This window comes from Hemiscyllium ocellatum, chromosome 10, assembly GCF_020745735.1.
Source record: "Hemiscyllium ocellatum isolate sHemOce1 chromosome 10, sHemOce1.pat.X.cur, whole genome shotgun sequence".
Classification (NCBI taxonomy): domain Eukaryota; kingdom Metazoa; phylum Chordata; class Chondrichthyes; order Orectolobiformes; family Hemiscylliidae; genus Hemiscyllium; species Hemiscyllium ocellatum.
The window spans coordinates 21,734,213-21,759,342 of NC_083410.1; the positions used below are offsets into that span (position 1 = coordinate 21,734,213).

Genomic DNA, 25,130 nt, shown 5'->3' on the forward strand with positions numbered 1-25,130 from the left:
TTCAGCCATTAGCTGCTGCCCAAGTCCTTTCATGATGGCCACTCTTGCCCCGTTCCCTGGTGAATATCCTACATCTCCTCACGACCGCTTCCTTGATGTTTCGGTCTATCTCCCAGCAAGTCTAGCATGCTACCTCCACAAGCCTACACCATTTGCAAAGTCCAGCAGCACACAGTTAATGGGCAGTGAATCAGCCTTGTTGCCAGTTATGATGTTTGGGACTCATTATAAATTATAAAAAGACCACAACATATTCCTGTAGAAACTTCAATTGAAGAATGTGGTGCTGGAAAAGCACAGCTGGTCAGGCAGCATCTGAGAAGCAGGAAAATCAATGTTTCAAGCCTAAACCGTTCATCAAGAATGAGGTTTGTGCCCAAGGTGGTTGAGAGATAAATGGGAAGGGGGTGGGGCTGGGGAAAAGTAGCTAGGAATGCAATAGGTAGATGAAGGTGGGGATGAAGGTGATAGGTCAGAGAGTAGGGTGGAGTGGATAGGATGCCTTGGGACCATCCAACCATACAGATATGGATTTCACCAGCTTCCTCATTTCCCCTCCCCCACCTTATCCCAGATCCAACCTTCCAACTCAACACTGCCCTCTTGAACTGTCCTACCTCTCCAGCTTCCTGCCCACCTATCCGTTCCAACCTATCACCTTCACCCCAGTTTCATCTACCTATCACACTCCCAGCTACCTTCCATACCTGCCCCACCCCAGTCCCACCCCCCTCCCATTTAAGACTCAGCCCCCTTAGGCTACAAGCCTCATGCCTGATGATGGGTTTATGCTCAAAATGTCGATTCTCCTGCTCCTCAGATGCTTCCTGACCGGATGTGCTTTTCCAACATGACATTCTTCAACTCTGATGTCCAGCATCTCTGGTCCTCACTTTCTCCTTGTAGAAACTTGAACCATGCAGAGTTTATTTCATATCTTTACAGTTGCACGATCTAATCTAGACTGTTCCCAGCTGCCCCGTCTGGTTTACCTGACCCACTGTCTTAAAGGAGAGAGTGAGGACTGCAGATCAGAGCTGAAAATGTGTTGCTGGAAAAGCGCAGCAGCTCAGGCAGCATCCAAACAGCAGGAGAATCGACGTTTCGGGCATGAGTCATTCCTGAAGAAGGGCTCATGCCGGAAACGTCGATTCTCCTGCTCTTTGGATGCTGCCTGACCTGCTGTGCTTTTCCAGCAACACATTTTCAGCTCCACTCTCTTAAAGGTGCAGCATACACCCCAATGACACACACAAATAATATTTGCCTCAATTACTCTGTGGTACTGAATTGTCCATTTTTTACCACTCTTTGGGTAACACAATTTCTTCAGAATTCTCTATTTGACTAAAAGGTAACTATCTTACATTGATGGCTTCCAGTTTTGGTTTTCCTCACAAGGTGGAATACACTCTGTTTCTAATTTTTAAAGATCCTGTTCCCAGAGAAAAAGGAACAGATATTCTGAAAATTTGAGATAAGATAAACAGAATAAGAGAGAGTCAAATCCATCATGTAAAATATCAACACAAACTTTCGGACTGAATGGCCTGTTTCTGTAATTATGTTATTCTATTAAAAGGCAATCTTTAAACCTATGGAATGGGGGCCTCCAGTGGTAATGTCTTAACTCTTGGGCAATGCACTGGATGGGTGTGTCATAAGATGTATGAACAAGTTGGATTTAAAATATTTTGACACCTCTAGAATTAAGGGATTGTTGCGTTATCGAATCGAACATGTTTTACATGAGAAGTTTAAACTCTGAACCTCATCTAACTGATAAAATGGAAAGAAGCGACGTACCACTAAAAGCAGCTGCCGTGCGCCCACATTTAATGCTCTCAACCAACAACATTTGCGATTTACAGTCATCGTCAAGTGTAAATTATCCTCCAGTGTTTGCTTAGATTTTTTTGACGTGAAAAATAAAGTTTCACGCAAGCAGAAAACTGACAGGGCGGGTGAGAAGACTTGCTCCTGGCCGGGAGATGGCGCCTTCGTCGGAGACCATCTCTGATTGCATCGCTAAGTTGATGCGTCTTCTTGGCTTTTGTTTTTAACGGTCGCTGTTTGAACAGTTGGAAGGTTCCCGCGACTTGGGCCGCGCGAGGAGACCGTTGTGACTCCACACGGCGGCGGGATGAAGAATGTATCATAACGTCCAGTCAGAGCTGCTGGTGTATTTGGGTTAGAGGTGGGTGTTCAAGTCAAGACATTTAAACAGGGGGGTGGGGTTTAATTAGTTTGAGGAACGGTGGACTAGCTGCGTCTGTCCTTGTGGAGACCTGGCTGTTGAATAGGTCCTTCTGAAGATAATTTCTTCTTTGGTTTTAATTTTCTCACTCTTGAATTACGACACTGATGCTAAAAGGAGGTTTTTATTTTGTCTCCAGCAATGGCAGGACTCGATTTTACAGACCAGGATATTCGTGAGCAATTGGATTTGTTGGGCTATCGCAATGTCCCAGAGCATCAACTTCGAGAGTTCAGAAAAGGTAAGAAGCTGCCCCACGACCAGCTGTAGACACAGGAAATAGCTTCTCATGTGGGTTTTTTGTTTTGTTTAATACTGTCATCAGAACTTAACTGATGAATGGAGATTTCATTTTATTCCTTTCGTTCGTAATGATTGGGATTTTGCCACCGTACTTTGATCAAATGGACACTTTGAAGTATTGATGGATTGTTTCGAACTGTGACCATTCCTGTTCTGACCAGGATGAAGATGTAGAGGAAAGGAGGAACATCGCCGTCTGATTGCAGGATCCTAACATTAAATAGAGTGAAGGGTTTTGTGAAGGGTAAAAAGGGAGAAAGAGAGAAGGGGGAGTGGCCTTTTTGATAAGGGCTAGCATTACACCTGTGCTGAGGGAGGATATTCCTGGAAATACATCCAGGGAAGTTATTTGGGTGGAACTGAGAAATAAGAAAGGGATAATAATCGTATTGGGATTGTATTATAGACCCCCCAATAGTCTGAGGGAAATTGAGAAACAAACTTGTAAGGAGATCTTGGCTATCTGTAAGAATAATAGGGTGGTTATGGTGGGGGATTTTAACTTTCCAAACATATACTGGGACTGCCAATGTGTTAAGGGTTTAGATGGAGAGAAATTTGTTAAATGTGTACAAGACAATTTGCTGATTCAGTGTGTGAATGTACCTACTAGAGAAGGTGCAACACTCGACCTACTCTTGGGAAATAAGGCAGGGCAGGTGACTGAGGTGTCAGTGGGGGAGCAGTTTGGACCAGCGACCATAGTTCTGTTAGATTAAAAATAATGATGGAAAAGGATAGACCAGATCTAAAAGTTGAAGTTCTAAATTGGAGAAAGGCCAATTTTGACAGTATTAGGCAAGAACTTTTGAAAGCTGATTGGAGGCAGATGTTCGCAGGTAAAGGGATGGCTGGAAAATGGGAAGCCTTCAGAAATGAGATAACGAGAATCCAGAGAAAGTATATTTCTGGTAGAGTGAAAAGAAAGACTGGTAAGTATAGGGAATGCTGGACGACTAAAGAAATTGAGAGTTTGGTTAAGAAAAAGAAGGTAGCATATGTAAGGTATATACAGGATAGATCGAGTGAATCTTAGAGTATAAAGGAAGTAGGAATATACTTAAGAGGGAAATCAGGAGGGCCAAAAGGAGACATTAGATTAGATTACTTACAGTGTGGAAACAGGCCCTTCAGCCCAACAAGTCCACACCGACGCACAACCCACCCATACCCCTGACCTAACACTACGGGCAATTTAGCATGGCCAATTCACCTGACCTGCACATCTTTGGACTGTGGGAGGAAACCGGAGCACCCGGAGGAAACCCATGCAGACACAGGGAGAACGTGCAAACTCCACACAGTCAGTCGCCTGAGGCGGGAATTGAACCCAGGTCCCTGGCGCTGTGAGGCAATGTGATGGCTTTGGCAAACAGAATTAAGGAGAATCCAAAGAGCTTTTACAAATACATTAAGGACAAAAGGGAAACTAGGGAGGGAATAGAGCCCCTCAAAGATCAGCAAAGCGGCCTTTGTGTGGAGCCACAGAAAATGGGGAGATACTAAATGAGTATTTTGCATCAGTATTTACTGTGGAAAAGGAAAGGAAGATGTAGACTGTAGTGAAATAGATGGTGACATCTTGCAAAATGTCCAGATTACAGAGGAGGAAGTGCTGGATGTCTTGAAATGGGTAAAGGTGGATAAATCCCCAGGACCTGATCAGGTGTACCCAAGAACTCTATGGGAAACTGGCGAAGTGATTGCTGGGCCTCTTGCTAAGATATTTGTATCATTGATAGTCACAGGTGAGGTGCCGGAGGACTGGAGGTTGGCAAATGTGGTGCCACTGTTTAAGAAGGGTGGTAAGGACAGGCCAGGGAACTATAGACTGGTGAGCCTGACCTCGGTGGTGGGCAAGTTGTTGGAGGGAATCCTGAGGGACAGGATATACATGTATTTGGAAAGGCAAGGACTGATTAGGGATAGTCAGCATGGCTTTGTGTGTGGGAAATCATGTCTCACAAACTTGATTGAGTTTTTTGAAGAAGTAACAGAGTATTGATGAGGGCAGAGCAGTAGATGATCTATATGGGCTTCAGTAAGGCGTTCGACAAGGTTCCCATGGGAGACAGATTAGCAAGGTTAGACCTCACGAAATACAGGGAGAACTAGCTATTTGAATTCAGAACTGGCTCAAAAGGTAGAAGACAGAGGGTGGTGGTGGAGGGTTGTTTTTCAGACTGGAAACTTGTGACCAGTGGATTGCCACATGGCTTGGTGCTGGGTCCCTTACGTTTTGTCATTTACATAAATGATTTGGATGCGAGCATAAGAGGTACAGTTAGTAAGTTTGCAGATGACACCAAAATTGGAGGTGTAGTGGACAGCGAAGAGGATTACCTCAGATTACAACAGGATCTTGACCAGATGGACCAATGGGCTGAGAAGTGGCAGATGGAGTTTAATTCCGATAAATGCGAGGTGCTGCATTTGGGAAAGCAAATCTTAGCAGGGCTTATACACTTAATGGTAAGATCTGAGTGTTGCTGAACAGAGAGACTTTGGAATGCAGGTTCATAGCTCCTTGAAAGTGGAGTTGCAGATAGATAGGATAGTGAAGAAGGCGCTTGGTATGCTTTCCTTTATTGGTCAGAGTATTGAATACAGGAGTTGGGAGGTCATGTTGCGGCTGTACAGGACATTGGTTAGGCCACTGTTGGAATATTGCGTGCAATTCTGGTCTCCTTCCTGTCGGAAAGATGTTGTGAGACTTGAAAGGGTTCAGAAAAGATTTACAAGGCTGTTGCCAGGGTTGGAGGATTTGAGCTATAGGGAGAGGCTGAACAGGCTGGGGTTGTTTTCCCTGAAGCATTGGAGGCTGAGGGGTGACCTTATAGAAGTTTACAAAATTATGTGGGACATGGATAGGGTAAATAGGTAAAGTCTTTTCCCTGTGGTCGGGGAGTCCAGAACTGATGTTTAGGGTGAAAGGGGAAAGATATGAAAGAGTTCTAAGGGGCAACATTTTCACACACAGGATGGTATGTGTATGGAATGAGCTCCCAGAGGAAGTGGTGGAGGCTGGTACAATTGCAACATTTAAGAGGCATTTGGATGGGCATATGAATAGGAAGGGTTTGGAGGGATATGAGCTGGGTGCTGGCAGGTGGGACTAGATTGGGTTGGGATATCTGGTCGCCATGGATGGGTTAACTGAAGGGTCTGTTTCCGTGCTGTACATCCCTATGACTCTATAAGTTTTAATAGTTATGATTCAATGAAAAACTGAGTTGAGCACAAATTGATTGTTTCTCAATTTTCCTACATCACCCAACACTGGATCATCATCATCTATAATGCTGCGACATATCTTTTGTGAGCAGGGGTGCCCTGAGAAAAAAGCCTGCAATGCAAAGATGTGCCGGTTAGGTGAATTGGCAATGCCAAATTGCCCAGTGTTCAGGGATGTGTAGGTTAGGTGCATTAGTCAGAGGTAAATATAAGGTAGCGGCATGGATCTGGGTAGGTTTCTCTTCAGAGGGTCATTGTGGATTTGTTGGGCTAAATGGCCTGTTTCCACACTGTAGGGATTCCCTGGTCTAGTTTGAAAGTCAAGATTGTAATAATAATGATTTGGAGATGCCGGTGTTAGACTAGGCTGTACAAAGTTAAAAATCACTTAACACCAGGTTATAGTCCAACAGGATAATTTAGAAGCACTAGCTCTCGGAGCACTGCTCCTTCATCAGATGATAGTGAAGATTTGCCGCAATCACCTGATGAAGGAGCAGCGCTCTGTAAGCTAGTGCTTCCAAATAAACCCATTGGATAACCTAGTGTTGTGTGATTTTTAACATTGTACCCACAAAGTATTTGCTATTATTACAATCTGGTCTGCGTTGTTGCCACTCTCTAATTAAAATTTGTGCTAGATCTATATATGCATGCTGTGGTTCAGTTGATAGCATTCTTCTTTAAGTCATAAGGTTCTTGGTTCAAGATCCAGTCCAGACCTGTTGCACAAAACCCAGCTGACACTCCAGTGCACTATTGAGGAATTTGATTTGATTTATTGTCATGTGTACCTAAGTACAGTGAAAAGCTTTGTTTATGAGCAGTGCAGGCAGATTGTAGTAAGCAAGGACATACAGATCATAGGGTGAAAAAACTTGGACAGAGTAAGGCATATAGGTTACACTGCACAGGACATGCACAAGACAAGATCAACATTACAAGATCAGCGTTATTTGAAGTTAGTCCATTCACCAATTTAATAATGACAGAGAAGAAGCTGTTCTTGAACCTGCTGGTATGTGTGTGTAAGCTTCTGTATCTTCCCTCTGACAGAAGAGGTTGTAGGGCAGCGTTACAAGGATGGGATGGGTCTTTGATGTTGACAGCCTTTCTGTGGCCAGGAGACACTTAAATGGAGGTATGGGTGGGAGGTTGGCTTCCGTTATGGTCTGGGCTGTGCATGCAGCCTTCTGTAGCTTCTTACGGTGCTGGGCAGACCAGTTGCAGTACCAAGCCATTATGCACCCGGACAGTATGCTGTGTATAATGCATCTGTAAAAGTTTATGAGGGTCCATATGGACATGCCAAATTCCTGAGTCACCTGAGGAAGAAGAGGTAGTTGCATCTGCATGGGAAGTCTAGGACAGATTGTCAGTTATCATCTCTCTTAGAAATCTGATGCTCTCAACCTGCTCAACCTCCGCTCCATTAATGTAGATGGGGGCATGTTCCCCTCCTTTCTTTCTGAAGTCAGTGTTCAGTTCTTCAGTTTTGCTGACATTGAGACTGAGTTTATTACCTTGCAACATATCATCAAGCCCTCTATCTTCTTTCTGTATTCTGACTCATTATTGTTTGATGTCCGTCCTACCATGGTGGGGTCGTCAGCAAGTCTGTAAATGGAGTTTATTCAGAATTTGGCAACACATTTGTGGGTATACCAGGAGTACAGTATGGGAGCTGAGAATGCATCTTTGGAGGGGCTCCAGTGTGAAATATTATCACGGAGGAAGTGCAGTTGTCTATCTTCACTGATTGCACTCTATGGATCCAGTTACAAAGGGTGGAGCCGATAACTAGGTCTTGGATAGTCATTAAGGCACATGGCATGTGCTTTCTTGGGTACTGGGATAATGGTGGTCGTCTTGAAACAGGTGGGGACTTTGGCTTGTAGGATGGAGAGGTTGACCCATAGATTGCAATCAGCTGGTCTGCACAGGAATGTTGTCTTTCAGAAGACCCTGTAAACTGAAGCCTTCATCTGTCTGCTGAATTTAAAAGATTCTCAGTTCAAAAAGTAAGGGATTTATACTAGTGTCTGGGCCAATATTTATCTTTTTAATTAACCACATAAAACAGATTATCTAGTATTATCACATGGTTGTTTAAGGCAGTTTGCTGAGTGCACATTGTTTGCTGTCTTTCCTGTAGTGAAGTGGTGACTATACTTCAAAATGTCCATCTTGGATGTGGGTTTGTTGAGGCATTCAGTAATTGTGAAATATGCTACATAAATATAATTCCAACCTTTCTTGTTTCGCTAGGACTAAGTGCAATGACATGTTCCTTATGTTTTCAGATCTGGAGGAACTGATCAGACATGAGCGTTCAAAGAGTCAAAGCTCCGGTAAAGCCAGTGATACTGTGGAGTCATGTAGTACAACATCACCAAACTATGGTATTACTATTTATTTTCTGGACTTTTGTGATTAAACAGCCTGTCTTATTTATAGGTAATAAAAACAATTAAATTGTAAAGTTGAAAGTTTAAAGAGACAGAAACTGTTGTCACAGTGTGATTTATTAAACCTGAATTGATTTTTTCTATAGACCATCAAAAAATAGAAGGATTCTTTGAATTGTCAGATTCGATGGCTGAGGAAGTATGTAATTTAAAAAGTTTATTGCAAGAATTAGACTTCGTCTCGAAACGTTTGAAGGCACACGAGATATATTATATTTGGGCAGGATAGGTAAAAATGAAAAAGTGATGTTGCACAGATGATAAGGGATGGAATCAGGGAGGATCTCTAATCTGAAGAACAAGATATGGGATCTGTTTGGTAGAACTAAGAAACAAAAAGGGGCAGCAAACACTGAAGTTCTTTACGGGTCACCAAACAGTTGTGGTATTGTGGGGCATAGTATTAACTTGAGAGTAGAGAAGCATGCAGTGTGGGTGATACAGTAATTGGTGACTTCAATCTGCACATGGACTGGGTAAACTAATTAGCACATTGTCTTGGGAGGATGAGTTTCTGGGGTATGTTAGGGATAGTTTTCTAGACAAGTATGTTGAGGAATTGACTAGAGAACAGGTTATATTGCATTTAGGATTGTATAACAATCGAGGACTAATTTAATAATCTTCTGGTAAAGTAACCTTTTAATGGATGAGCGAATGTAATATGATAGAATTTTTACTTCCTTGTAAATTATCTAAATAAATCTGACGCCAGGATGTTAAATTTGAGCGCAGGAAACCATGTGAAGGGCAAAGTGCCAGTGATTGGGGCAAATCTATTAAAACGGTATGATAGTACACAGGAAATATCACATAGTTTGCAAGATTCCTTCAAGGCACAAGAAAAAACTAACCGTGGCTAACAAAAGAAAGTAAGGATTGTAACAGATCAAAAGAAAAAGTACATAAAGTTATCAGAAACAGTGGTAAACCTGAGGGTTGAGAGGATTTTAGAGTGCAGCAAAGCAGGGTCAATAAACTGAAAGGAAATGGAGAATAGAGTATTAATATGAACAAGCAAAAAAGATAGTGGAATGTTAAAACTTTTGTTTTTTTTTAAAAAATGAACATTTGGCTCAGGCGGATCAAGTCCTTTGCAGGCAGTGTCAGGAGAATTTAAATTGGGAATAGAGGCACGGTGGCACAGTGGTTAGCACTGCTGCCTCACAGCGCCTGAGACCCGGGTTCAATTCCCGACTCAGGCGACTGACTGTGTGGAGTTTGCACATTCTCCCCGTGTCTGCGTGGGTTTCCTCCGGGTGCTCCGGTTTCCTCCCACAGTCCAAAGATGTGCAGGTCAGGTGAATTGGCCATGCTAAATTGCCTGTAGTGTTAATGTAGGGGTATGGGTAGGTTGCGCTTGTTGGGCCGAAGGGCCTGTTTCCACACTGTAATTAATCTAATCTAATCTAATAGAGACACCACAGAAGCTAAATGATTACTTTGTCAACCTTCTCTTGAATAAGGTACAAGTAAGCTCCCACAAAAAGAGATCAAAGGGGCTAGAGATAATGAAGAATTAAAATATTCATAAATGATTTTGGAGAAATTAATGTGACAGAAGATCAATAAGTCAACAGAACCTGATATTGAACATCTTAGATATTGAAAGAGGTAGCTTTTGAGATGGTGGGTGCTTTGGTGATTATTTTACAAACTTCTATAGATTCTTAAATGGTTCCTACAGATTGCAAGGTAGTGAATATCGCCTAACAATTTGAGAGAAAGTGGGAACTACAGACCTTTTCAAAGTTGCACCAAAATAGGTAAAAAGCTAGAATCTGTGATAAAGAAAATAATAAATAATACTTTGATTTACTAACAAATGATAAAAGGAAGACTGCTATCAATTCTCTTCACTGAGGCTCTTTTGTTTTTGGTGTACCCACTGCCATCTGTTCAAAGTTGAATTGAAATTTGTCTGCAGGCCTGCATTTCTTTATTGCAGAAAGTGTGTTTCTGTTTTTTATTCTTATGATCCTAGAGAGGTGGTATAGGAATTAGGAAGTTATGTTGAGATTGTACAGGACAGTGGTGAGGCATTTTCTGGAGTGCTGTGTCCTGTTCTGGTTGCTCAGTTATAGGACGGATATTATTATGCTAAAAAGGGTTCAGAGGACACATACCAAGATGTTGCTGGGTATGGAAGGTTTGAGCTATAAAGAAAGGCTGGATAGGTTGGGACATTTTTAATTGGAGTTTAGGGTGTTGAGAGGTGACCTTCTAGATAGAGTTAATGGTAGGTGTCTTTTCCTGAGGATGGGAGAATTCGGATGAGGGGCTTATGCCTGAAAAGCTGATTCTCCTACTCCTCAGATGCTGCCTGACCTTTGCTTTTCCAGCACCACACTTGACTGCGGATGCTGGAAATCAGAGTCCTCACTTTCTCCTACTGATAAAGTACATATTGAGATAGCCCAGGGAATTCCTTGTGAATTCAACCTGTAAGCCTCTTTTGGTTCGTCCCGGAGATCGTACCTTTGGTAGTCTGGAATTAAAAAAAACTCTTACAGACATTTTAGTTTAATTTTAATCATTCCCTTCTTTTACTAATATCATTACTGTTACAACACAACACTGATACATATAAATCAGGCAAACTGGATTCTAATAACCCAGGAGAGTATGGCATCGTTCTTCCTTCAAGAGCTCTGGCAGGCTACCCTGTTGTACTATCACAAACAAACTATCTTTATACACAAGTTTACAAAGGCTGTACTGTCGCAAACACAAAAAGTTAACAGAAGTGCTGCCTGTATGGATTTTGCACATTCTCCCCATGTCTGCATGGGTTTTCTCCGGGTGCTCGGGTTTCCTCCCACAGTCCAAAAATGTGCAGGTTAGGTGAATTGGCCATACTAAATTGCCCCGAGTGTTAGCTGAAGGGGTAAATGTAGGGGAATGGGTCTGGGTGGGTTGCTCTTCAGAGGGTCGGTATGGACTTGTTGGGCTGAACGGCAAGTTTCCACATTGTAAGTAATCTTAAAAAAAATTTCTGAACTAGACAAATAATATGCAAAGACAATAATTCGGGACAGAGGTTAATTGATACAGAGTTTTGTTTCAAGTTCAGAATCAAACTTGGTTATTAATTTCACAAAGGAACAGCTGTGAATGTTATCACTCGGTGTTCTGTTTATACAGATTCACTGATATTAAGGCAAACATTCTTAATTGTCTTACCCTCCCTGCCTGTCAATTTTTTTTACTGTGCAGCAAATGTGTTCTATAATTCAAAATTATGCTTTAGTCTAAATGTTTAAGGACAAGTTTTAAGGCTTTAAACTTTCTCACTACCAAATCAAATACTTCTAAGTTGATGGATAACATAAAACTAAGTTGTAATGAGTGCTGTGAGGAAAATACAAAGAGGTTTCAAGAGGATTTGGACATACCTAATGAGTGGGCAAGAGCATGGCAGATGGAATGTAACATGGAAAATGTGAAACTATCCATTTTTTTCGTTCTTTAGGCACCTATTCCTTCTACAATTTCCTACCAATTAAAAAATACATCTGTGCTGTCCAAAGAGCCTGGGGTGTCCTTGTCAATTAGCCATTGAAAGCTAACGTGCATATCAGAAAATAACTAGGAAGGTTAATGGTATGTTAGCCTTTATTGAAAGAGTGTTTTGAGTACAGGAGTAGTGAAGTCTTTGTATAGGAATTTGGTTATACCATACCTGGAGTGCTGTGCGCAGTCTTGGTCTCCTTATCTCAGGAAGAATATTATTGCCATAGGGAGTGCAACAAAGATGTATTAGATTCATTTCTGGGGTGGTGGAACTGTCTTTTGCGGAAAGATTGATAAACTAGTCCTGTGTGGAGGAGAAAATGACATGGAAGTGAGCAGCCGTGATTGTATTGAATTGTAGAGGAGGTTTGATAGACTAAATGACCTGTTTCTCCTTCTATGTTCCTAAGAGATGAGAGCATGAAAAATCACCTTTGAAATTTTACATTTTTAATTATACTTTTGATTACTTTGGATTTTTATGAAAGTGATAGCTTTCCCAGATGAGAAATTTCTGGAAAAACTCAACAGGTCTGGCAGCAGAACCGAAGAAGGGTCTCTGGACTCAAAATGTTAAGTCTGCTTTCTCTCTACAGATGCTGGCAGACCTGCTGAGTTTTTCTGGCAATATCTCATTTAAGCGATTTCCAGTATCCAAAGTTCTTTGGATTTTGTTGCACATGACCTGAAGGACAATTCTGTTGGTCGGCTAGTTTTATTGCATGCCATATTTGCGGAGAGGATTACTGGATGTCGGATTTATTTACAAATTATTGTTATGGTGCTAGGTGATGGTACTATTGGACAAGCTAGATCCCAGTTGTTATGATCTCATAGGAAACCAGTAATATTTTAAATAAAAGCTCCCAGTTATTAACTGAGTTACGCCACAAGTTTTCATGCTTTAGACAAAATCTTCTGGTACAAAGTTACACAAAGCAGTAAGTACTACTAATTCTACACTATGTTCATGAATACATATTCTTTAAGCCTCAAAGTCTCACCAGGAAACTACTTGTTCACTTTTTTATTTTAACAATGGTTCCCCTATATTGTATGGGATACTGGGGGTTCTTTCACTTCTCTTGGGCCTAAACCAAGATATATGATAGCTCTCAGGAATGTCTGATTCCTTCTGAGTATTTCCACTTAAGGGGCAATGTTTCACGCAGAGGGTGGTGATTGTATGCGATGAGGAATTGGTGGAAGTTAGTACAATTACAACAGCTTTTCTTCTGAGTCAATATTAGTTTAAATTAACCAATAGAAAAATATATTAGTAAGTGAAATATCAATCAGTAATTTTGAGTATCATGGATTCTGGGATATGTAGCATCTGCAGCTGACATTATCAAATCAATGTAAAAGGTATGCTGAGATATAAGGATAAAGGTTCCTGAGAAAAGACCAAAACCAGTGGTGGATTTAGTTAATTATCTGTATGTTTTGTATCAATAAGTTGTTTTTTAATTGTATGTTAAATAACTTAATTTTTGTATTTCACAAACTATGAAAATTCTGTTATATCCCTGTGTACAAAATTGAATGAATTCATTTAAAATCCCTGTCAGAATAAGTTCTTGGAATCTATTCAAAAGCATTAAATAGTGAAGATTGATATAGTGCAGGATTCTGATTTAAAATATTTTTGATCTCAGTTTCATTTCAGTTTCACAGGTGAGAAATAGTTCCTTGCATCAAAATCTTGCAGCACCACAAAATCCAATTCGACATGAGTTCAGCTCAGAAAAAGAGAATCAGGTTGGTTGCTTTTTGTTTGCTAGTGCCACAATAGAGAGAACTGTACAGATGCAGAATGTAGCTCAATGTTTACAACAAAATTTAGGCTGATTTATGCATTGATCAGGCTATTTGAATATTAAGTTTATTAGAATACATTAAAAAATAAAAATTATAAATACAATCATGAGAGTAAATATAAGGCAATCTCTTGAGTAGTGACTGTGAACGTACCATTTTAATTTTCCTGAAAATGTAGCGTGATTAATTTTAAAAGATAATAAGTTGAAGACTTTCTGAATAGATGCTTGGCAATACAGTTCTTAAGAATTGGTGAAAATATTTAGAATCAAAAAGGGTGGTGCTGGAACACCACAGCAGGTTAGACAGCATCCGAGGAGTAGGAGAGTCGACGTTTCAGATATCAGGAATGAGATGCAATCAAATTTTTCATCTTGCATTTATCCGAACAGAATCACAAGAATAAAAAAATTTAAAGGGAGTAGCAAATTTTATATCACACAAGAAAGGGTGCTGAATGGTTGGTAAGTAGATTCTCAGTGGTTGAAGCGTTACCATGGAAAAAGCACTAGGGAACAATTATTTCCCATGTTTTTCTTAAATTATTTTAAAATTTATTTAAAACTAATAATTTGTAATTGTGTATTTCCCTAAGGCAAGCTCTCAATCAATGAGAGATTACTTGCCTAGTTTGTATTTGAACAAATGCTTGAGGAATAATTGTTCCTTGGTACATTCTCCATGGTAATTTCAACCATTCAAACCATTGCCAATGAGTCAGCATCCTTTTCTGTTTCATGCATTTTAATTTGTCATTCCCTTTCAATATTTGGTACTCTTTCAATTCTGTCCTAATTAGTGCAAGACAAAATGCTTTGACAGCATGTCCCGCTTTGTTTTCATCAATACTCAAGACTTCTACACCTATATTAAAAAATTTTCCAAACAAAAAGCACATGTATAAAGGGTACATGACAATGCAGCATTGACTTGTGAGGAAAGAACAGAGAAGCTAAACCAGATGGTCTGGATGGAACCCTGTTAAGCAACATTTTCATTGATGTATTTCCAACATTATGTATAATTATAGAATCCCTAAAGTGTGGAAACGGGCCATTCGGCTCATCAAGTCCACACCAAGTCCAGAGTAACCTACTCCGATCCATTCCCCTACCCTATTACTCTACATTTACCCCTGACTAATGCACCTAAGCTACACATCTCCGAAGACTATGGACAATTTTTAGCATGGCAAATTCACCTAACCTGCACATCTTTGGATTGTGGGAGAAAACCCATGCAGATAAGGGGAGAATGTGCAAATCCCACACAAACGGCAGAGCTAAACAACTCTATGACCAACCGATCAGAACAAAGCTTTTCAGTTCTGCCACATTCACAATTAAACAACTTACAGGAGGAGCAGGTTCCACAAATGGGGAAACCCAGAACATCTGTTCTTTTCAGAAAACAAAATCACAGCGGAATTTTGCTTCCATCTTCACCCAGAAGTGCTGAGTGGAGTATCCATTTCTGGCTTCTCATCATTACTGATACTATTCTTCTAATTCGATTAACTTTACTTGTTATCAAGATTTGGCTTGAGATGCTGGACGGTTTTTAAAAAATTTGTTCACGGAATGTGAATGTCACTTACTAGGCCAGCATTTATTCCCCATCTCTAATTACCCAATAGACAATTAAGCAGTGGATTTGGATTTGATGTCTCATGCAGGTCAGACCAAGTAAACGTGGCGGATTGCTTTGCCTTTTGAGGCATTAATGAACCACTTGGATTTTTGCATCAATTAAAGTGGTTGCCATTGGCTTATTTTTTTATTCTAGATTGTTATTGAATTCCAATCTTACCATCTGCCCTAGTTGATTCAAAACCATGTCTCTAGAACTTTAGCCTAGGGTCCTGATTTACTAATCTAATGACATTATCGCTGTGCTGCTGCCTCCCTTGCGATGAGCAGTAATAATGAACACTTGTGTTCCATGATTAGCCACAGTTCCAGCTAAGCTGTTGCAATGCAGTTATAAAGTTAGTATCTACTTGAAAATGTGGAAAATTACTAAGGTATGTCCAGCCACAAAAAGCATATAAAAATCCAATCTGGCCTGTCATTACTCCATTAGCTGACCCTTGATTATCAGAAAAATAATGAAAAGGTTTTTTAGTGACAGAGCTATGAAGTGACACTTCCTAAGTAATAACTTCTTCCCAGCTTAGGGTTCTGCGAATGCCATTCCGCACCTGATTGAGCTTTGGTCCAAATATAGAAGGAAAAACTGAATTCTATCAGATGCTGCCTTGATGTCTAGGGCAGTCATTCTCCTCTTATGTATGGAATGAAGGACCACTGCAAACTTAGACCATGGTTAACAAGGGGAAAATTCACACGAATCAAGAATTGGCTTGAGGTATTGGATGTTACCAAGGCTCTTCAAAAAATTTGTCCATGCAATGTGCATGTCACTTGTTAGAACAGCATTTAGTCCCCATTGTAAATTTCCCAGCAGAGTCATGCCTATTTGGAGTCATGTCTAGCAAAATGGATGATTGCACAATGTTCAGCACCTTTCACGACTCCTAAGATACTGAAGCAGTCCATGTTCAAATGCAGCAAGATCTGGACAATATCCACATGTGGGCTAACATTCATACCACACAAAAACCAGGCTGTGACCATCACGAGTAACAATCTAACTATTGCCTCGTGGCATTCAATGGTGTTACCATCACTGAATTCCCCAGTATCAACATCCTGGAAGTTTTCATTGACCAAAAATTCAATTGGACTCCCCATATAAGAGCAGGTCCGAGGCTGGGAATACTACAGTGAATGACTGCTCCTGACTCCTCAAAGCCTGTCCACCATCTACAAGGAACAAGTCAGGAGTGTGATGGAATATTCCCCATTTGCTTGAATGAATGCAGCCCCCAAAACACTCAAGAAGTTTGACACCATCTAGGACAAAGCAGCCCACTTTATTGGCAGTACATTCACAAGCATTCACTCCCTTCTCCACTTACGCACAGTAGTAGCAATGTGTACTATCTACAAAATGCACTGGAAAAATTCCCCAAAGATCCTCAGGTGGCACCTTCCAAACCCACAAACACTTCCACCTAAAAGGACAAGGGAAGCAAGTGGGCGGCACGGTGGCACAGTGGTTAGCACTGCTGTCTCACAGTGCCTGAGACCCGGGTTCAATTCCCGACTCAGGCGACTGACTATGTGGAGTTTGCACGTTCTCCCCGTGTCTGCGTGGGTTTCCTCCGGGTGCTCCGGTTTCCTCCCACAGTCCAAAGATGTGCGGGTCAGGTGAATTGGCCATGCTAAATTGCCTGTAGTGTTAGGTAAGGGGTAAATGTAGGGGTATGGGTGGGTTGCGCTTCGGTGGGTCAGTGTGGACTTGTTGGGCTGAAGGGCCTGTTTCCACACTGTATGTAATCTAATCTAATATGTGGGAACATCACCAACTTCAAGTTCCCCTCCAAGCCACTCACTGTCCTGACTTGGAAATATTTTGCTGTTCTTTCACTGTTGCTGGGTCAAAATCCTGTATTTCCCTCCCTATTGGCATTGTGGGTCAACCCAAAGCAGGTGGACAGCAGCGGTTCAAGAAGGCAGCTTACCACCATCTTCTAAAGGACAACTTGGCACAGGCAATAAATGCTGTCCAGCCAACAAAATTCCACATCCCAGAAATGATTTTTTTTTAGAAACTGGAAGATAATTATTAGAGGCCAATCAGTGAGTGCAAGATTGTTACTGCAGGGGTCTTAGGCATATCCAACTGCTTTATCAATGAGCTGAACTGGACCAAACATTCAAATACTGTGATTACAAAAGCAGTTCCGAGATTGGAAATTCTGAGAAGAGTAAATCCTTACCTGACTGGGAAATTCTTAGAAAAGTAACTCACCGGCTGACTCCCCAAAGCCTGTCTGACATCTACAAGGCACAAGCCAGGAATGTTACAGAATACACTCAAATTGCCTGGGTTAGTGTGTATAAAACAACATTCAAAACTATACTCCATATAAACAAATGGATGACTTGTTTGGCACTCCATCCACTGTATTAAACATTCCCAAGGATGCGTTGACATCAATATGTATTATATACTAGATGCACCACAAATAATTCAACAAGGCTTCCTTGGCAATACCTTCCAAATCAGCAGTGTCTACTGCTTAGAAGGCCTGTCACCTGCAAATTCTCCAACCTTGACTTGGAACTGTATTGCTGTCTCTTCAATGTTGCTGGATCAAAATCTTGAACACCTTCCTAACAGCACTTTGAAAGTACTTGCACCAGACTGTAACAGTTCAAGATGGAACCTCCTCACTAGCTTAAGAACAATTTGGTATGGGTAACAAATGTTGATCTTGCCACTGACGGCTACTTCCAGTGAAAGAATAAAAAAAAGTCTTACAGATGAGGGAATCCGTGATCAATGCTTCAAAATGTCTAGAAAGCAGGCAGAAGGTAGTCAAACTTAAAATTTAAATGGATATTATGAAGCAGTTATTAATTCAATGATAAATACTTCGAACATTCTACCAGGCAAATTACTAAAAATTAGAACATTGGGCCTGTAAAAATGCAATTCAATGAATAAAGTAGCCATGTATTTTTCCTGATTTCTGTTCTTAACTGTGGAAGTGTTTGAATTCTAATCATGAAAATAGTAAGTAACTGTCCTTCATGAAGTGGCAAACCTTTATTTTGTTCATCAATAATTTTGTTATATGGGAAAAGTTCAATAGTGGAAGAACAGCTATGAACCTTCCAACATCATCAAGAAGATTCAGGTTACATTCTGAGCCCTAGACTAATACTCCAGAGTTGCATATCTTGTAAATGAACTGGTGTATAAACAACCCTTTTTCATTGGAGTATTCTTCTTTTTCAATTGCAGTCATCACACAGGCGTGGGATTGGCACTTTTTATGGTTATCCTAAAGAATTTCATCCCTGTGATGCATATAGCAGATTCTCAGTAGCCGCAAATCCATTTAGATGTACGTCAGCGCCAACTAGGCTGATTCTTCAGAACATTCCAGATCAGGAGAGTTATGACAGTCAAGTGCAGTCTGAGATCAGCAGCACAAGCAGCCCTGAAGCACCCACTGAAAGCAAGAGAAAACCAGTTATCAGGAGAAAAGTTTTACGGTATGTTAAATGAAAACTAGCTTTTAACTGAATTGAAAATATGCTATTGATGAGATCAGATTAATGAAACCTGAATGTTTTGTTACCTTTGAGTCATAGAGATGAACAGCATGGAAACAGACCCTTCGGTCCAACCCATCCATGCCGACCAGATATCCCAACCCAATCTAGTCCCACCTGTCAGCACCCAGCCCATATCCCTCCAAACCCTTCCTATTCATATAACCATCCAAATGCCTTTTGAATGTTGCAATTATACCAGCCTCCTACACTTTCTCTGGCAGCTCATTCCATACACGTACCACCCTCTGTGTGAAAAAGTTGCCCCCTAGGTCTCTTTTATATCTTTTCCTCTCTCACCCTAAACCTATGCCCTCTAGTTCTGGATTCCCCAACCCCAGGGAATAGACCTTGCCTATTTATCCTATCCATGCCCCTCATAATTTTGTAAACCTCTATAAGGTCACCCCTCAGCCTCCGATGCTCCAGGGAAAACAGCCCCAGCCTGTTCAGCCTCTCCCTGTAGCTCAGCTCCTCCAACCCTGGCAACATCCTTGTAAATCTTTTCTGAATCCTTTCAAGTTTCACAACATCTTTCCGATAGGAAGGAGACCAGAATTGCACGCAATATTCCAACAGTGGCCTAACCAATGTCCTGTACAGCCGCAACATGACCTCCCAACTCCTGTACTCAATACTCTGACCAATAAAGGAAAGCATACCAAATGCCTTCTTCACTACCCTATCTACCTGCGACTCCACTTTCAAGGAGCTATGAACCTGCACTCCAAGGTCTCTTTGTTCAGCAACACTCTCTAGGACCTTACCATTAAGTGTATAAGCCCTGCTAAGATTTGCTTTCCCAAAATGCAGCACCTCGCATTTATCTGAATTAAACTCCATCTGCCACTTCTCAGCCCATTGGTCCATCTGGTCAAGATCCTGTTGTAATCTGAGGTAACCCTCTTCACTGTCCACTACACCTCCAATTTTGGTGGTCATCTGCAAACTTACTAACTGCGTATCTCTTATGCTCGCATCCAAATCATTTATGTAAATGACAAAAAGAAGAGGGCCCAGCACCGATCCTTGTGGCACTTCACTGGTCTCAGGCCTCCAGTCTGAAAAACAACCCTCCTCCACCACCCTCTGTCTTCTACCTTTTGAGCCTATTCTGTATCCAAATGGCTAGTTCTCACTGTATTCCATGAGATCTAACCCTGCTAATCAGTCTCCCATGGGGAACCTTGTCGAACGCCTTACTGAAATCTATATAGATCACATCTACTGCTCTGCCCTCATCAATCTTCTTTGTTACTTCATCAAAAAACTCAATCAAGTTTGTGAGACATGATTTCCCACGCACAAAGCCATGTTGACTATCCAGAATCAGTCCTTGCCTTTCCAAATACATTTACATCCTGTCCTTCAGGATTTTCTTTAACAGCTTGCCCATCACCGAGGTCAGGATCACTGGTCTATAGTTCCCTGGCTTGACCTTACCACCCTTCTTAAACAGTGGCACCACGTTTGCCAACCTCCAGTCTTCCGGCACCTCACCTGTGACTATTGATGATACAAATATCTCGGCAAGACGCCCAACAATCACTTCTCTAGCTTCCCACAGAGTTCTCAGGTACACCTGATCAGGTCCTGGGGATTTATCCACCTTTAACCGTTTCAAGACATCCAGCACCTCCTCCGCTGTAATCTGGACATTTTGCAAGATGTCACCATTTATTTCCCGACATTCTATATCTTCCATATCCTTTTCCACAGTAATTACTGATGCAAAATATTCATTTAATATCTCCCCCATTTTCTGTGACTCCACACAAAGGCCACCTTGCTGATCTTTGAGGGGCCCTATTCTCTCCCTCATTACCCTTTTGTCCTTAATATATTTGTAAAACCCCTTTGGATTCTCCTTAATTCTATTTGCCAAAGCTATCTCATGTCCCCGTTTTGCCCTCCTGATTTCCCTCTTAAGTATACTCCTACTTTCTTTATACTCTTCTAAGGATTCACTCGATCTATCCTATCTGTACCTAACAAATGCATCCTTCTTTTTCTAATCAAACCTTCAATTTCTTTAGTCATCCAGCATTCCCTATAGTTACCAGCCTTCCCTTTCACCCTGACAGGAATATACTTTCTCTGGATTCTTGTTATCTCATTTCTGAAGGCTTCCCATTTTCCAACCGTCCCTTTACCTGCGAACATCTGCCTCTAATCAGCTTTTGAAAGTTCTTGCCTAATACCGTCAAAACTGGCCTTTCTCAAATTTTAGATCTAGTCTATCCTTTTCCATCACTATTTTAAAACGAATAGAATTATGGTCACTGGCCCCAAAATGATCCCCCACTGACACCTCAGTCACCTGCCCTGCCTTATTTCCCAAGAGTAGGTCAAGTGTTGCACCTTCTCTAGTAGGTACATCCACATACTGAATCAGAAAATTGTCTTGTACACACTTAACAAATTCCTCTCCACCTATATCTTTAACACTATGGCAGTTCCAGTTGGTGTTTGGAAAGTTAAAATCCCCTACCATAACTACCCTATTATTCTTACAGATAGCTGAGATCTCCTTACAAGCTTGTTTCTCAATTTCCCTCTGACTATTGGGGGATCTATAATACACTCCCAATAAGGTGATCATCCCTTTCTTATTTCTCAGTTCCACCCAAGTAACTTCCCTGGATGTATTTCCGGGAATATCCTCCCTTGGCACAGCTGTAATGCTATCCCTTATCAAAAATGCCTCTCCCCCTCCTTTTTTGCCTCCCTTTCCATCCTTCCTGTAGCATTTGTATCCTGGAACATTCAGCTGCCAGTCCTGCTCATCCCTGAACCATGTTTCCGTGATTGCTACGATATCCCAGTCCCATGTTCCTAACCATGCCCTGAGTTCATCTGCCTTCCCTGTTTAGGCCCCTTGCATTAAAATAAATGCAGTTTAATTTATTAGTCCTACCTTGTCCCTGCCTGCCCTGACTGTTTGACTCACTTCTGTTCTCAGCTGTACACATCTCGGATTGATCTCTTTCCTCGCTATCTCCCTGGGACGGACGGACACACACACACACACACACACACACACACACACACACACACACACACTTAAATCCCCCCAAGCAGTTCTAGCGAATTACCCTGCCAGTATATTAGTCCCCTTCCAATGTAGGTGCAATCTGGCCTTCTTGTACAAGTCACGTCTACCCCAAAATAGATTCCAATGATCCAAAAATGTGAATCCTTCTCCCATACACCAGCTCCTCAGCCATGCATTCATCTGCTCTATCCTCCTATTCCTGCCCTCATTAGCTCATAGCACTGGGAGTAATCCAGATATTACTACCCTTGAGGACCACCTTTTTAAAATTCTCCCTTCAGAGTCTCAACCTTCTTTCTTCCAATGTCGTTGGTTCCAATGTGGACATTGACCTCCTGCTGGCCCCTCTCCCCTGTGAGAACATTCTGCACCCTCTCTGAGACATCCTTGATCCTGGCACCAGGGAAACAACACACCATTCTGCTTTTTCTCTGCTGGCCACAGAAACATCTGTCTGTACCTCGGACTACTGAATCCCCTAACACAATTGATGTCTTGGAAGCCGACGTACCCCTCGTTGCATTACAGCCAGTCTCAATAAACTTGGCTGTCTGTGCTATGTTCCCCTGAGAATGCAACACCCCCTATATTTTCCAAAACAGCATACCTGTTTGGAATGGGTATATCCACAAAAGACTCCTGCTCTAGCTGCCTACCTCTCTTGCCCTTCCTGGAGTTAACCCATCTATGTGACTGTATCTGAGACTTTCCCCCCTTTCTATAACTGCTATCCATCAATACTGTAGCTGTTGCAAATTTCTCATCACTCCTATTTGTCTCCAACCGATCCACTCGATCTGATAAGATCTGCATCCAACAGCAATTATGGCAGATATAATCCGCAGTAACCCTTAAACTCTCTTTAAACTCCCACATCTGACAAGAAGTACGTATCACTGCAAAGGCCATTTTTGCTCCTTCACAATCTACAGACCCAGGAAACAACACCGTCTTATTCCTCTACAAACACTGCCCCAGGTTAAATTAATAGCTATGGCTTATATTTTAAGTTTAATCAAGAGACTTATATCCAAAAATATATAATCAAGAAAGAATCCACTGTACCCACTACTGCAGCCTTTGTATTGGACAGACTTAAAACAACAATTAACTTATCTGATTCTGTGCTGTGAACTTCGCCCAACAGTTCCTCCAAGATTATTTGTGACTTTCACTGTTTGTTAATTTTCCCAGATGCACTCTGATGTCCAGCGATACACATTCAAACAGCAAAGGCGGTAACTGTGCAGACTTTCTCTCTCTTTCCTGCACTGTCCTCACCATGTGCTTCCTTTGTCTGCCCTTCTCCCTTTTAAACTGCTGTTGTTTTGACTTTTTTTTTGCAAGTTCCAAAACAATGCAACAGCATATAAAACAGTAATTGCTGTTCTGGAATTTGAGGAAGTCACCTTCAACACCTAAAATACCCCAAAAAAAGGAGCAGCTCTTACAGCCAGAAATTTTTCCCGTCCTCGATCTTAGATTATACAGAATTTGTCCTTAAGTGATTTCTTTTTTAATCACTAAATTAAATATTAGCTGTATTCCAGTAAAATTCAGGGTTCAGGGATTGGCAGTTTTAAAAATACATGTTTGTAGTAATAAAAGAAATTGAACAAAAGCATACCTTATTGGATACTGCAATCTGTGGAACTTTAGAACATCTCTACCTTTTAACTCTCCTCTCTATAAACACAAGGAAAAATTTTACTTAAGCCTTCAGCCAGTTATTTGACAATCGTTTCAGACTAGTGACATTGGTATCCTAGCTGGAGACAGCACCTGGGAATTAGACATCAGAAATTTCAATAGTGGAGCACCTGGAATGTGGGTTTGTGGATAGTACAAACTTTACCGTAGTTAGACTAGCTAGTTTGAGAGTAGAAATTATTTTGTTCAGAAATAGATTGTATCCAATTACCAGCTGTTTCAACTAAGATGAGGTGTTGAAATAATTTTTAGAATCCTGAATTTCTATGGTAACTTTGAAATGATCTTAAGTAGACCAATTTCATTTGTAGAATTTGAGTGCTAAACAATGTAGCATGTAGAATCTATTGAAACTACTGTGCATTTCTATGTCACAATATTCTGAATAAAATTAGAAGTTTCTAATGTTTTGTTTCTAGAGCGGAAATGTTTTAAACTCAGATTAAATAGCTGTGATAAAACTGTGAAAATTGTCAGGATGTTGATTTTATAAGCTGCAGATGAAATGGTCAAATGTGTTTTGTTAACATGGTTATGTATTTACCATAGTTTGACTTTAGCATTATTCTTATTTGAGGGGGAGGGATTTCTCCTCTTTGACTCTGTCCATGACCTTGGACTTGCAATAATTTGCAGGGTAGTAAGGCTTTTTCTGTATGGCTTGCTACAATCAACAAGCAGCCAGTGACTCTTCACAACTATACTACTGGAGTTGATTACAGAAACTCTTTTTGAAATCACATCAGTCACAACTGGAGCTGCTTAGAATTTCCAATATATCAGCATGCTTCAACTGTAGCAATAATTTATTTTTGCCACAGCCTGTTCAATATGACGTTACCACTGTGTTTTGGGCTTCAACTGTTTCCATAATTTGATTTAGATTTTGGGACAGTAAGCCACATAGTCCAATCTGCTGATGGACAAAGATGGGTAGCATTGTAAGCAGAATAGACGGAGCACAACATTGTAAAAAGATGCTGATACATTAACTAAATGAGCAAAGTGGTCATGTTTTTCAATCTGAGATCGTGTTCAGACTGTAACAGTGTACCCTCTAAATGAAGGCAAGGTAGAAACTGGAGGTCCACAGAGATTTGAGGAAGAGAAAGAGGTCTCCAACTATAAAAACCATTCAATTTTTATGACTAGGTGCAGAAAATGACTCCATTCTAATGGAATGCTGGCCTTTAAATCTAAAGGATTAAAATGCAAGAGAGTACAGGTTGTTCTGCTATAATGTGCATTTCATTAATGTGAATTCACTATAATGCAGTTGATGAATTGGGGTCACTGTACCTAAAGTCTGAACTTTTAAAGCATGTATTGGTTATCATGCGATTCCAGCCCCATTAGTTTATTTGGTGCTGCTATTACATGATTTTCTTAAACACCTGTTTGCACAAGAATGGAACTACCACATTCTAGCAGAACTGACTGTGCAAATCAATGCAGTAGCTGTACAAAGTCCCTGGTTACCACACCTGGAGTACTGTGAGCAGTTTTTAATGCCACACCTTAGGTAGGATATAATGGCATTTGAGAGAGTGCATTGAACATTTACCCGAATAATATCTGGA

General features: G+C 41.0%; 1 protein-coding gene across 1 annotated transcript in view; it reads left to right on the forward strand.

The window, feature by feature from the left end:
- Positions 1 to 2,046: 2,046 nt before the first annotated feature.
- Positions 2,047 to 25,130, forward strand: part of hyls1 (HYLS1 centriolar and ciliogenesis associated) — a 35,767-nt gene continuing 12,683 nt past the window's right edge. The window contains exons 1-5 of the mRNA XM_060831335.1: positions 2,047 to 2,197; positions 2,397 to 2,498; positions 8,098 to 8,196; positions 13,445 to 13,536; positions 18,472 to 18,725. Of these exons, the coding sequence (XP_060687318.1) occupies positions 2,399 to 2,498; positions 8,098 to 8,196; positions 13,445 to 13,536; positions 18,472 to 18,725 (545 nt within the window). The 5' untranslated portion in view covers positions 2,047 to 2,197; positions 2,397 to 2,398. The remainder of the gene's footprint in view (positions 2,198 to 2,396; positions 2,499 to 8,097; positions 8,197 to 13,444; positions 13,537 to 18,471; positions 18,726 to 25,130) is intronic.